The sequence below is a fragment of the Vipera ursinii genome (genome assembly GCF_947247035.1).
Source record: "Vipera ursinii genome assembly, chromosome: 4".
In the NCBI taxonomy this organism is placed as follows: Eukaryota; Metazoa; Chordata; class Lepidosauria; order Squamata; family Viperidae; genus Vipera; species Vipera ursinii.
This window is the reverse complement of record NC_139514.1, coordinates 88,678,520-88,692,422: the sequence shown is the minus strand read 5'-3', so window position 1 is coordinate 88,692,422 and position 13,903 is coordinate 88,678,520. Positions and strand designations below refer to the sequence as shown.

The following is a 13,903-nucleotide window of genomic DNA, read 5'->3' as shown; positions in this document are numbered from 1 at the left end:
CCATCCAGCCACCTCATTCTCTGTCGTCCCCTTCTTCTCTTGCCCTCAACCTTTCCCAGCATTAGGCTCTTCTCCAGTGAGTCCTTCCTTCTCATTAGGTGGCCAAAGTATTTGAGTTTTAGCTTCAGGATCTGGCCTTCTAAAGAGCAGTCAGGGTTGATCTCTAGGACTGACCGGTTTGATCGCCTTGCAGTCCAAGGGACTCGCAGGAGTCTTCTCCAGCACCATAGTTCAAAGGCCTCAATTCTTTGGTGCTCAGCCTTTTTTATGGTCCAACTTTCACAGCCATACATTGCAACTGGGAAGACCATAGCCTTGACTATGCGCACTTTTGTTGACAGGGTGATGTCTCTGCTTTTTAGTGTACTGTCTAGATTTGCCATGGCTTTCCTCCCCAGGAGCAAGCGTCTTTTAATTTCTTGGCTGCAGTCCCTGTCTGCGGTGGTCTTGGAGCCCAGGAAAATAAAATCTGTCACTACCTCCATTTCTTCCCCATCTATTTGCCAGGAATTGAGAGGGCCAGATGTCATGATCTTGGTTTTCTTAATGTTTAGTTTCAACCCAACTTTTGCACTCTCCTTCTTCACCTGCAACACGAGGCTCTTTAGTTCTTCTTCACTTTCTGCCATTTGAGTGGTATCATCTGCATATCTTAGGTTGTTGATATTTTTCCCAGCAATTTTAATTCCAACTTTTGATTCATCTAGCCCTGCCTTTCTCATGATGTGCTCTGCAAATAGGTTAAACAGGCAGGGTGACAGTATACAGTCTTGCTGGACTCCTTTCCCAATTTTGAACCAATCAGTGGTTCCGTGTCCAGTTCTCACTGTTGCTTCTTGACCCACATATAGGTTTCTCAAGAGACTAATAAAATGGTCTGGTACTCCCATCTCTTTAAGAACTTGATGCACACAATCAAATGCTTCGGCATAGTCAATGAAACAGAAGTAGATGTTTTTCTGGAACTCCCTAGCTTTCTCCATGATCCAGCATATGTTGGCAATTTGATCTCTAGTTCCTCTGTCTCTTCGAAATCCTTCCTGTACTTCTGGTAGTTCTCGATCCACATACTGCTGGAGTCTACCTTGTAGGATTTTAAGCATAACCTTACTAGCATGTGAAATGAGTGCAATGGTGCGATAGTTTGAACATTCTTTGGCACTGGCTTTCTTTTGAATTAGAATATAAACTGACCTTTTCCAATCCTGTGGCCACTGTTGAGTTTTCCAATTTGCTGGCAAATTCAGTGTAGCACTTTTACTGCATCATCTTTTAAGATTTTGAATAGTTCAGCTGGAATACTATCACCTCCACTAGCTTTGTTGTTGCTCAGATTTCCTCACTTCACATTCTAGGATGTCTGGCTCGAGGTCAGTGACCACCTCATCGTGGTTATGAGGGATGTTAAGCTCGTTCTTGTATAGTTCTTCTGTGTAATTTTCCCACCTCTTCTTAATCTCTTCTGCCTCTGTTAGGTCCCTCCCATTTTGGTCCTTTATCATGCCCATTTTTGCATGAAACGTTCCCTTCATCTCTCCAATTTTCTTGAAGAGATCTCTAGTCCTCCCTATTCTATTGTTTTCTTCTATTTCTTTGCACTGTTCATTTAAGAAGGCATTCTTATCACTTCTAGCTATTCTCTAGAATTCTGCATTCAGTTGGGTGTATCTTTCTTTTTCTCCCTTGCCTTTCACTTTCCTCCTGTCGTCAGCTATTTGCAAAGCTTCCTCAGACACCCATTTTGCTTTCTTGCATTTCTTTTTCTTTGGGATGGTTTTAGTTGCTACCTCTTGTACAATGTTGCGAAACTCTACAGGCACTCTATCAGATCTAATTCCTTAAATCTATTTGTCACCTCTACTGTATATTCGTCAGGAATATGATTTAGTTCATACCTGAACTAGTGCTTTTCCCTACTTTCTTCAGTTTAAGCCTAAATTTTGCAATGAGAAGCTCATGGTCTGAGCCACAATCAGCTCCTGGTCTTGTTTTTACTGACTTTATAGAGCTTCTCCATCTTTGGCTGCAGAGCCCATAGTCAATCTGATTTCTGTGTTGACCGTCTGGTGATGTCCATGTGTAGATCCGTCTCTTGGGTTGTTGGAAAAGAGTGTTTGCTATGACCATCGTATTCTCTTGACAAAATTCTATCAGCCTATGCCCTGCTTCATTTTGTATTCCAAGGCCAAACTTGCCTGTTATTACGGTTATCTTTTGGCTTCCTACTTTCCCCCATGATGATAAGGACATCATTTTTTTGGTGTTAGTTCTATAAGGTGCTGTAGGGCTTCATAGAACCGGTCAATTTCATCCTCTTCAGCACCGGTGGTTGGGGCATAGACCTGGACTACTGTGATATTGAATGGTTTGCCTTGGATTCGAACTGAGATCATTCTGTCATTTTGGGGATTGTATCCCAGTATTGCTTTTCTTACTCTTTTATTGACTGTGAAGGATACTCCAATTCTTATGAGGGATTCTTGTCCATAATAGTATACCTGATGGGCATCTAAATTAAATTCACCCATTCCTGTCCATTTTAATTTGCTGATTCCTCAGATGTCGATGTTCAGTCTTGTCATCTCTTGTTTGACCACGTCCAGCTTTCCTTGATTCATGGATCTTACATTCCAGGTTCCTATGGAGAAAAAATCTTTACAGCATTGGACTTTTCTTTCACCACCAGATACATCCACAGCTGAGCATCCTTTCGGCTTTGGCCCAGTCGCTTCATTCTTTCTGGCGCTACTAGTACTAGCCCTCTGCTCTTCCCCAGTAGCATATTGGACGCCTTCCAACTTGAGGGGCTCATCTTCCAGCGTCATATCTTTTTTTCCTTTTGGTACTGTCCATGGGGTTTTCATGGTAAAGATACTGGAGTGGGTTGCCATTTCCTTCTCCAGTGTATCACATTTTGTCAGAACTCACTGCTATGACCTGTCCGTCTTGGGTGGCCCTGCACGGCATAGCTCATAGCTTCACTGAATTACACAAGCTCCTTTGCCACGACAAGGCAGTAATCCATGAAGAGGTCTGTTACACTAAAAGGTAAAGGTTCCCCCGCACATGCGTGCTAGTCGTTTCCGACTCTAGGGGCCGGTGCTCATCTCCATTTCAAAGCCGAAGAGCCAGCGCTTGTACGAGGACGTCTCCGTGGTCATGTGGCCAGCATGACTAGACGCCAAAGGCGCACGGAACGCTGTTACCTTCCCACCGTAGTGGTCCCTATTTTTCTACTTTCATAGCTCATAGCTTCCTTGAATTACACAATCCCCTTCACCACGACAATGCAGTAATCCATGAAGGGGTCTGTTACACTACTTTACTATTTAATTATTTGTTACTGTAATTTAACTTGGCATATTGTTTTGTTCTGAGTTTGGAATCCTAGTGCCATCAAGATGTTCAGATTACAGTTCCTATATTCCTTGACCAATGGCCATCTCAATGGAGGCCTATAAGAATTGTAATCCAATTATATCTGAAAAGCTTCATTTGCTAAGCCATGTTGTAGATATGTACTACAGTCAAATCTTCATTCTTACTAACAGGTTGATTTCTTTGGAAATTTGTTTAATGGAAACTGAAGTGATTTCAGATATTCAGCAATTTAAAATGTACAGTTTAAGCTATATCTGTGATGTGACTATTAAACAATTTGTAAACAGAATATGTGGGCTATAGCTCCCATCTCAAATATTTAATGGTGGGCTCAGAAACCATTAAAAACAATATAGAAACACCAATAAAATAAAAAACTGCAATATAAGAAAAGTAAAAATATAAAAAACATACATTATCACCATGGTATGTATGAACAATTTGTTCTTGTAACACTGCAGATAATTAAAAGACCTTTTGTATTGATTGATGTTTGTTTAGTCTTTCTCAATTGACTAACTGCAATAAAGCATTTTAGCAGAACTTTTAATTAGCAAATCATTTTTTTAACAAACTCAGTTGCAAATAAATTAATTTCTTATCAAATGATGGTGTGGCTCAGAAGAAAGAATTCTACTTGGTTTTAGTAGTTTTATTTATTTTTATTTATTTTAATTCCATTTATATCCCGCCCTTCTCTGAAGACTCAGGGCGGCTTACAAGCTTAGCAGTAGCCTTCATTCTATGTATATGTATATTAGGGCTTTCACACACACCCCCAAGCGGCATTATTACAAAGTCAGCTTAATTGCCCCCAACAATCTGGGTCCTCATTTTACCTACCTGGGAAGGATGGAAGGCTGAGTCAACCTTGAGCCTGGTGGAATGCGAACCTGCACTAATTGCAGGCAGCTGGTGTTACTTAAGGAGGCATTAGCCCACTGCTCCACCAAGGCTCTTAAGTTCCCAGCAAAAGTAAATCAAAGTAGAAATGGAAAGAAATATTGACTGTTTTAGGCATACAGTAGCTCTTTTTCCATTTTATATAAATTAAGGCAATTCTTTCTCCTTTTTTAAAAATCAAAATCTCAATGCTGTGAACTGCTTTGTAGAAAATTCTGGTGCACAATAGCAATTTTTATGCTTGAGCTATATGATCAGCATATTGCCCTTTTTCTAAATGGGTTTTATTTGTTCCTTTTTAAACTTTTTAATGGCCCATATACTGTGGAGCACAAACACACACACCTCAGTTGACTGGGATCACTTACAAGGAAATTAAGTCTCCAGAAGTGCACTAAAACTACAGGTTATCTCAAGGAAATTGAACAAATGGTTCTAGAAAGATAAGTAAAATAATTTTTCAAGAAAGAAAACACATTCACAAAATATTTTGCTGAGCTCTGCTTTCCATGATTCCATAGAAGAGCTTTCTTTCTCCTCTGGCTATGTAGCAGTTCGTCAATTCGTTCATATAATGGCTAAAACCTGTGCCCAATAGTAAGCCTGAGACACTAAATATTTCCTAAATATGTTCTATCAAAAGTAATTAATATTAATACTGTTAGTTGTTATTGGATATTGAAAACTTTTTTGTCTTTCAAGATCCTGAAGTTCACCCACAAAATGAAGATTACTGGGGTCATGTGAATCCTATAGGACCTAGAGCATGTTACGATGAAGGAAAAAGAGTTGCTGAAACCATGTGCTATGCCTATATGAAGCAGGTATTGAGGGCAAGATTTGCACAGTATTAACATTTGTGTGCGAGAGAGTGTGCCTTCAAGTCATTGTTGACTTCTGGTGGCAGACAGGACTAGCACTGCAGTTTTCTTGGCAATGTTTTTTTTCTGAAATGGTTGCCATTGCCTTCTTCCTTGGACTGAAGCAGAGGGACTGTCCCAAGGTCACCCAATTGTCTTTGTCAGGGCTTTTTTTCTCATAGAACGCTCAGAACGGAGTTCCGGCACCTTTTTTGGATGGAACCTTGTAGGGTAGGCAAGGTGGGTTGTTTGACACTTGTGAGTTCCGGCAGCTTTTTGTTTTACAAAAAAAGCACTGGTCTTTGTGTCTCTGTAGGACTAAAATTCACAGTCTCCCAGCTTCTAGCCTGCTGCCCTAACCACTATGCAAACTGGCTCTTAGTCATAACATTATACAGGTAGTCCTCAACTTATGACCACAATTGAGCCCAAAATTTATGTTGCTAAGTGAAAAATTTAAGTGAGTTTTGCTCCATTTTACAACTTTTCTTGCCACGTTTGTTAAGTGAACCACTGCAGTTGTTAAGTTAGTAGCACTAACTTAAGTGTTGTTAAGTGAATCTTGTTTCTCCATTGACTTTGCTTGTCAGAAGGTTGCAAAAAGGAGCACTGGGATTACACTTGAACTGGAATTCAAATACAGGTAATCCTCAATTTATGACCACAATTGGGCCCAAAATTTCTGTTGCTAAGGAAGAGAGTTAAGTGATTCTTGTGCCATTTATGATCTCTATTGACCTAGCTATTAAATGAATCACTTCAATTGTTAAGTTAGTAACATGGTTGTTAAGTGAATCTGGCTTCTCTGTTGACTTTGCTTGTCAGAAGGTTGCAAAAAGGATCACATGATCCTACGACACTGTAACCGTCATAAATATGAACCGGTTGTCAAGCATCTGCATGTAAATCACATGACCATGGGGATGCTGCAAGGGTCATTAGTGTGAAAAATGGTCATAAGTCACTTTTTTCAGTGCCATTGTAACTTTGAAAGATCACCAAATGAACAGTTATAAGTTGAGGAATACCTGTAGTCCAGAATTTGGGAAATTAGTGTAATACTAAGGCATTTGCAGAGAAATGCAAAATCTCTCAGGTGTGAGATAAGTAATTATCTTTGGGGGCTGAAGGCAGCCATCAGTCTTTCTGTTTATCGCATCTTTTCTTTTATATATATTAATACAAAAATCTTGTTTTTCATCTCTGGTTTTCTGGGGTTTTTTTGTTTCTTGTTTGTTTATTAAGTCACACTCAACTGTTTGTGGACTGAAGCATGCTATTCTCTCAGTAATTGCTTCTTGAGTTGTTGTAAATCTGTGTTTGTTGTTTTTGCTTTTGTTTTTATCCCTCCTTTATTATTTTTATAAATAATTCAAAACAGTGAAAGTACCTCATACTTCTTCCTCCTTCTATTTGTCCCATAACAACAGCCATGTGAGGTGGATTGTACTGAAAGCATGTGACTGGCCCAAGTCACCAAGATGGTTTTCATGCATAAGGTGGGACTAAAACTCACAGTCTCCTGGTTTCTAGGCTGGTACCTTAACCACTAGAGCAAACTGGCCAGCATCTACATTTTGTCTCCTCTGGGCTTCTTTTTCAGATTGCCTTTGATTTTCCTATACATCCAGGGCCTTCTCTAGCAACATAAGCTTTAGCTTTATTGTTAGCTTTATTAATGTTTTCAGTGTACAGTTAATTTTACTTCATCTAGCAGAGTTTTTCTTTGGATAGGAACATGGTTGTTGTGAAAGTAAGAATAAACTAGTTAAACAGTTGTTTATGTTTCATCCTATATGGTGAAATTCGTTTTCTAATCTACAGTTGCTAAGCTACTAAAAAGGCAGACTGACTATACAAACATTGTAAGAGGCAGTGTAAACTCTAATACTTTCTGGCATTTCTTCTAGAAATATTATAAAGAGAACAAATAATCGAGACATGTTTGGCAACATTTCCTGCTGTTGTCAAGATCTATAAACGTTCATGGCATCCTCAAGAGTATCTGTTTTGTTGACTAGTTTGAAGTGCTTCATGTCCCCAAAAGCCCAACAAAAATTGATTTAGTTTAATCAGAAATACTCTTGACAGATCATTATATCATCCCTCCAAAGTGGAATCTCTGATAAAGAGCTCTTTCAACAACTGTGCTACAAACCAGTCTTCCCCAGTTTGTACACTCCCATTATGCTGGACTCCAACACTCATAATTGCTAAGCCATTTTAGAGGCTGGCTGGGATGATGGGGCAGTTGTAGCAGATATTTGAAGGATACTGTGTTGATGAGCAGTAGATCTATAGCTGAACTGCACCATATGAAATCATTACAACTGTATGTATATCTTATTCTGGAAAATACAAAAAGAAATAGAACCCAGCATGAACATTTTCAATAGGATTTTTTACAAGATACTATTTTTCTTGTGCCTTCAGGAAGGTGTTGAAGTAAGAGTTGCCCGAATCTTCAATACGTTTGGCCCCCGGATGCATATGAATGATGGCAGAGTTGTTAGTAACTTTATCTTGCAAGCTCTTCAAGGAGAACCCTTAACTGTATGTATTCATCTTCTTGTCCGTTCAGTTTAATGACTGTGTGGCAAAGACACATCAAAGTCTGCCATTTTGTGAAATCTCACAGAATCAATATTTTAGTAAAGAATCTTAAAACTAGAAATTGAAACATTCTAACATATAGTATTTAATCACGTAAGCACATTGTGTTGTACTCAAAAATACCATTTAATATTAAGATTCCTAAGGTTATAGAAATTGTTTCTAATTTGTGGAAGATTCATCAAGGGAAGTCTTCAACCAAATAGAAGGGATGCGGTGGCTCAGTGGGTTAGGACACTGAGCTTGTCGATCAGAAGGTCGGCAGTTTGGCGGGTCAAATCCCGAGTGCCGCACAGCAGAGTGGGCACCTGTTACTCGTCCCAGCTTCTGCCAACCTAGCAGTTCGAAAGCACATAAAAATGCAAGTAGAAAAATAGGGACCACCACGGTGGGAAGGTAACAGCGTTCCCTGCGTCTTTGGCATCTAGTCATGCCGGCCACATGACCACGGAGACATCCTCGGACAAGCGCTGACTCTTCGGCTTTGAAATGGAGATGAGCACCGGCCCCTAGAGTTGGAAACGACTAGCACGCATGTGCGGGGGAACCTTTACCTTTACCTTTTACTCAACTAAATATGTGAAGTGTTTCTGCTGAAAATGGTTCCTGAATTGATATTTGCTAGCAGCACTTGTATCTCTTGTGGTTTACTTATAGCAGATATTCATGCATCTATTTATCACCTAGTGCTAGAGTTCAGAAATGAGAAATATATACATGTAAACTGCTTCTTAATTCCATTTGGTGCAATTCAAGCAATACAGTACATTGAAATGGTCCTTTTAAAATAACATTGAAAGCTACTGCTGAGTTTTAACAATTTAAATATTTACAATGAATGCTTTTATCTTAGAATAGCAAAGCAGTTTTACAATATAAAAGTAAACCTAAAAAGATTTTCAGACAAGGATGTATTGAAATCCTTTTGAAGAACAATGGAATCTCATAAGATTTAGCCATTTCAAAATTGAAATATTTTGTTTTCTGGCAAACAACCATGTACTAGCAGAATGCTTGTAATCTGCTTACTGACAAGATTGTTGCTAAGTCATTTAATAGGCAGTGTCTCAACTTGCACTAAAAAAAATTTATATTCTTTATAGAAGATTCAAATTCTTTATAAATTGTTAGAAAAGCCAGCATGGGTGACTTAGTTTTATTTTTTGCCAACTTAGCAACATTTTTTCTTTATCATTTGTAAGGCAAATTGATAATTATTTGGGGCATGATCTACTATGGAATCTTTTTTACAAAAACAAAACAAAAAATGTCATGTTGAAAATAATGGATTTTTTTAATTGGTAAGAATTGCTAGACCTGAACAAATGATCAACATGAAAATGAGCAAATAGATCAATATGAAATAGTCCTGTTGGATTATAAATTGGACAGGAAGCCTGTTGGTGGCACTCCATGAACCTAGTGAAAAATTAATCTGTACTTAAGAGGTATATAATAAGATTATGCTCCATCTAACTTCAGATAATCATTTGGTAAATCAGGACAAACAAATGAGGATACGTGAATGGTACTTGTACATCACTGCAAAGTGGTATCTTTGCTATGCATTTTTATGTCAATTTTAATTCTTCCAGGTATATGGGCCTGGCACTCAAACCAGAGCATTCCAGTATGTCAGGTATACATTTTTATGTTCTATTCAGCTCAGTCTTCTTATGGTCTTTAGCTAGCAATGTTAATTGTTTCAAGAAGAGTTTGTGGGAAAGCATTTTCCGCATGCCATAGTTTTGCCATATAACTTTTCAGCACTTCCTGAGTAATTTCATTCATGTGGCCCATTATTTGATAGCAAGATTTAAAAACTATTTGTAGGAATTTGTATGGAGCATTATAATTATATTTCTTCTAGCCAACTGCCTCAAAACTAAAAGAAAAATAAAACAGTAATAACTACAAATTCTGAATGTTAGTTGTGCTCACCTCAAAGGCAAGAATTCTTGCAGATTAGATCCATGTCTTCTAGAACTTCTCATTACAACTAGCAAGTTGAACCTCCATCTAGCTCTTAATGTCTACTCTTAGGTAAATATATCTTCGTGTAGTTTAGTCTTCAGATGTGAAGAACGATAATCATGACTCATCTAACAATGTTGTACAGCAAGTATGCCATTGCTGGCTTAACATCTTCCCTGTGCGAAACCCAAACTTATAAATCTAGAAAATTCAGCTTTTAAAAGCTCCTACCTTGAACTTAATGTCATTTTAATTTTTTTAAAAAGTCATAAAATTACAACATTTTCTACCCATTAAAACACTGACTAATTATTTCCGAGCACCTACACCCTCAGTTCAGTCCTGGCACAGCTATTTTAAGAGACAGTGATGAGTTATAAATGTTGAATCTACTTGTTGGGAATGAAGGGGGGAAGTTTCTTCTTGTGTTTTCTTTTTTAAAAAAAACATAACATTTACACTTTTTAAATACTTTTTGTTTCTTTTCCTTTTTGATTTATTTATGTATTAGATTTTTGTATTTGTTATATTTATTTAATATAATCTTTAATAATGTTAAAAAAGGACACCATTGAAAATAACTGTGTCATACTGTACATCCTGGCCTTATTCTTTCACTGCATCCCTACTGAGGTGCTGCTTTTAAGTGGAAGCTGATTACAATTTGCAAACAAATAACAATCGCTTTAGATTAAAAAAATAGACAGGAACAAATGATCTGTCCAAAGTATGTATAAACCTGCATCAGTTCCAATTATGTATATTTGCTGGTTGAACCTTGGCCCAAGCAGAGGCTTTGGTGGTGGGCCAGCCATTCAAATATCTATTTGGAGCAGAGTGTGGGAAATTTATCCCACCCAGGATAGAGTGGAATGTTTTTCTAGCAGCGCCTTGGCTACAATTAATTCAGCCCAGCCCAGCTCAGCTGGGATACAATGTCTACAATGTCCACACCCGCTATTTGTCTTAATTTTTACAGACTGGGAAATAGTCAATATAAATTGCTTAGTAATAATCATAAATACACACACACACACACACACACACACACACACACACCATGAACCTAATTAGCAAAGAAGTGTTAGAAGCCTCTAGGTTTCCCATTTTTTTCCTTAAACCATTACTGCCCTCTTCTGCTGAATATCTGATATGCAGTTTTCCTTGTAAGGAGAGCGTTTTTTTCAGTTTTAGCCAGCATAATGGTGGCCTAGCACTAACCTAGAATAAGCACAATATTTGTGCTAATTTTAAAAATACTGTGACTACTTTTGCTGTTCCAAATTCACTTATGCCTATGGTCTACATTTATTGAATTTTGTTGAGAAAAAATCACATAGCTTAATTATAAAAAGAGGAATTACCCTCCCCCATTTCTTAAAGGGCCTAAGGAATCTAAACCACTTTCCTATCCCATAGCTGTACTGGATGAATTTGCCTGCTAATGTTCATTATGCTCTTAATGCCAAAGTTAAGTAGGACTAGCAGAGAAGGAGGAGGTCAAAATAATCAAGAAGATGACAAAAATCATACAGTTAGTGCCCTTACCCCTGCTTGCATGCATCATGGCAGAACAGGCCTTGATTGCATACTTGTGGCCGCCATCTTGAATTCTTGATGCCCATGAACACCTGTGATGACTACAGTGAAAGATTCACACTACATTTTGTTTGGAAATTTTCTACTCAGGCAGTGAATAGTGGACTTACAATGAGAGATAACTGAATATGCATGTTTGTCCCTAGACTATCTATAAGCTAACCATTTACTTGAGTTACCTTTCCGCTCTCTTTAAAGCATAGTTACACATGCTGAATCTTGCCAAAAGTTGTTGGTAAATGTCATTGTTTAATTTACATTATTAAAGCCAAAAGAAACAATCCAATTAACTACTTTTAATCTATATAAGTCATCTGCCTCTTGAATTGGTTATATAGGTGATTAAAATGTGGACCACTCAAAACCAACTCTAGTTTTCGGTCTAATAAAGGTTCCCTGACTTTAAAGTTTTATGTTTTGCACCTAAATCTGACATCTTTATAATTCATCCATCCCATTGTCTCAATGGGTACATTGTGTCTTTTGTGAAAATTGTTTTGTCCATCCCTTTGTGTATATTCAGTGTAAGTTGCTGTGGTTCACTTGCTTTGGCTTCTGTTTATGGATATCTACAGAAGCTTCCTGTTTCATCCTAATGGTGAAAGTAGTATGGCACTGCACATATAAAAGGAATGGAACATTGTCAGCCTGGGTCACCTTGACCACTGCCGCCCCCCTCCCCCCATACCACTGCTTACAGAAAACTTCTCCCAAGAAAATATTTTTCCTCAGCATCAGCACTTAGCAAGGCCAAACCATAAATAAATCCAGGAAATAACTCTCATCTCATGCTGTGTTGTCTTTTTTTTTCAGTGACCTTGTGAATGGGCTTGTGGCCTTAATGAATAGCAACGTTAGCAGTCCTGTTAACCTGGTAAACAAAACACTCTTGTTGTTATCAACCTTAATGGGAAATTGAGTAAAGTAGTATGGAAACAAAATAGCACCCCCAGATTCAGAGTGCATAGAATCAATCAGTGCTGGGACATAGTGTTTGGTACTGTTCTGATCTGAAATTTGCAATAGGCCCACCACCATCACCACCAACTCCTCCTGTTTCTCATTGTTATTAAAAACACGAGCAACATATGAGGACAAATTAGTTTGGTGCTATTTTTCTACGTTAAATGCAGTGAGTTCTGTGTTGTATCTGCAAATAAAGTCTTTGCAGACCCAATTTTATAAATCCAATTTTTTTATACTGTAAATTTCTGCATCCAGTGTGCTGCTTTTGTAACTACAGTATATTCTTGTCTCATAATATTTCATCTCTTTGAGATTTGTTGCTAAATCAAATAGTAACTTAAACCATTGAGCTTCCTTATAGATAACATTTCTACTGAATGTATTATGATCTGAGATGTACAATGCATTTCCTTAGGTGTGCCCTCAAGAGTGATGTGAAAACAGTAGGAATTTCTGCTAGAACAAGGACAGGTTTCCAGTCTTTAGATCATTCTTTTCCTTTAGGAATTCCTGTGGTGGATTCCATTCAGGAATGGAGATTTCTGCAATTGGGAACATACTTTGCAATTTGCTGGTAGAGAGAATGAGCATTCAGGAAATAACTCTTTATGGAAGATCAAAGGCTAAATTTTCCTCCTACTTATTGTACTTAAATAATAGATTTGTACTATTGTACTATACAATACTGTTATACTATAACTATTACACAATTGTACCATAAACATTATTTTAATAATATTTGTTGTATCTCTAGGGGAATCCAGAGGAACATTCTATTCTAGAATTTGCCCAGTTAATTAAAAAGCTTGTGGGTAAGTACAAAATTGAAATTAATTTGTAAATAAAATATAGAGCTTGGTGGTATGTGTCTCCTATTGATTGCTACATGGAAGGTAATTTAATAAATAAGTAAATTCAAATGATTTAATTTGGAACTGCTACTAGAAAACCCAATGATGATGTAATAATAATTAACTAAAAAAGGAAAGAAAAATTATAGGCCTATAGATACTAAAACTTCTGTGGTCCATGTGTACCCTGAATAATGTATAATGCATTGTACAGAGAGTCCCCAAAAGGTATTTACAACCCAGTTTCAAAGTTTTAATGTCAGGCTCCTGTAAGAGATGACCAGGCTGAGCCTGAGGGAGCAGTCAAATGAGTCCCTGCATGCCCACAAAAGATCTAAGTCCAGTCCAACTTGAATGCCTTTCTTACCACCTCATTTTTTGACCATTATTAGTAGGTCAGATTCTTGTAGAGTGCTTAAGGTTGTAATAAACCTTTATACTCATTTGAACTGCCTGGATTTCCTGATTTCCCTGGCACTTGACATCTCCACAGTTACATGACCACATTTTGGGTGCTTGGCAACTGGACAGCATTTACAGCTATTTGCTGTACCCTGTGGTCAGTGACCATGATTTATGTTAGTTTTGGTGGAACTGGTCTTTACTTCTGGTTTTTGGCAAAACCGTCCCACAGCGAACAATGGGTTCACTTAACAACTGTGGTGCTTGTTTTACTACTGCCACAAAAACAGGTAGCAAAATTGGATCAGTCACATGATGAGCCATGTTATGACCATCATGATTAGAACTATAATT

General features: G+C 37.8%; 1 protein-coding gene across 5 annotated transcripts in view; it reads left to right on the top strand.

The window, feature by feature from the left end:
- Positions 1-13,903, top strand: part of UXS1 (UDP-glucuronate decarboxylase 1) — a 64,216-nt gene that overhangs the window by 47,863 nt on the left and 2,450 nt on the right. For all 5 annotated transcript variants that reach the window (XM_083363005.1, XM_083363006.1, XM_083363004.1 and 2 more), the window contains 5 exons: positions 4,987-5,108; positions 7,578-7,697; positions 9,353-9,396; positions 12,144-12,204; positions 13,051-13,108. In XM_083363005.1, the coding sequence (XP_083219131.1) occupies positions 4,987-5,108; positions 7,578-7,697; positions 9,353-9,396; positions 12,144-12,204; positions 13,051-13,108 (405 nt within the window). The remainder of the gene's footprint in view (positions 1-4,986; positions 5,109-7,577; positions 7,698-9,352; positions 9,397-12,143; positions 12,205-13,050; positions 13,109-13,903) is intronic.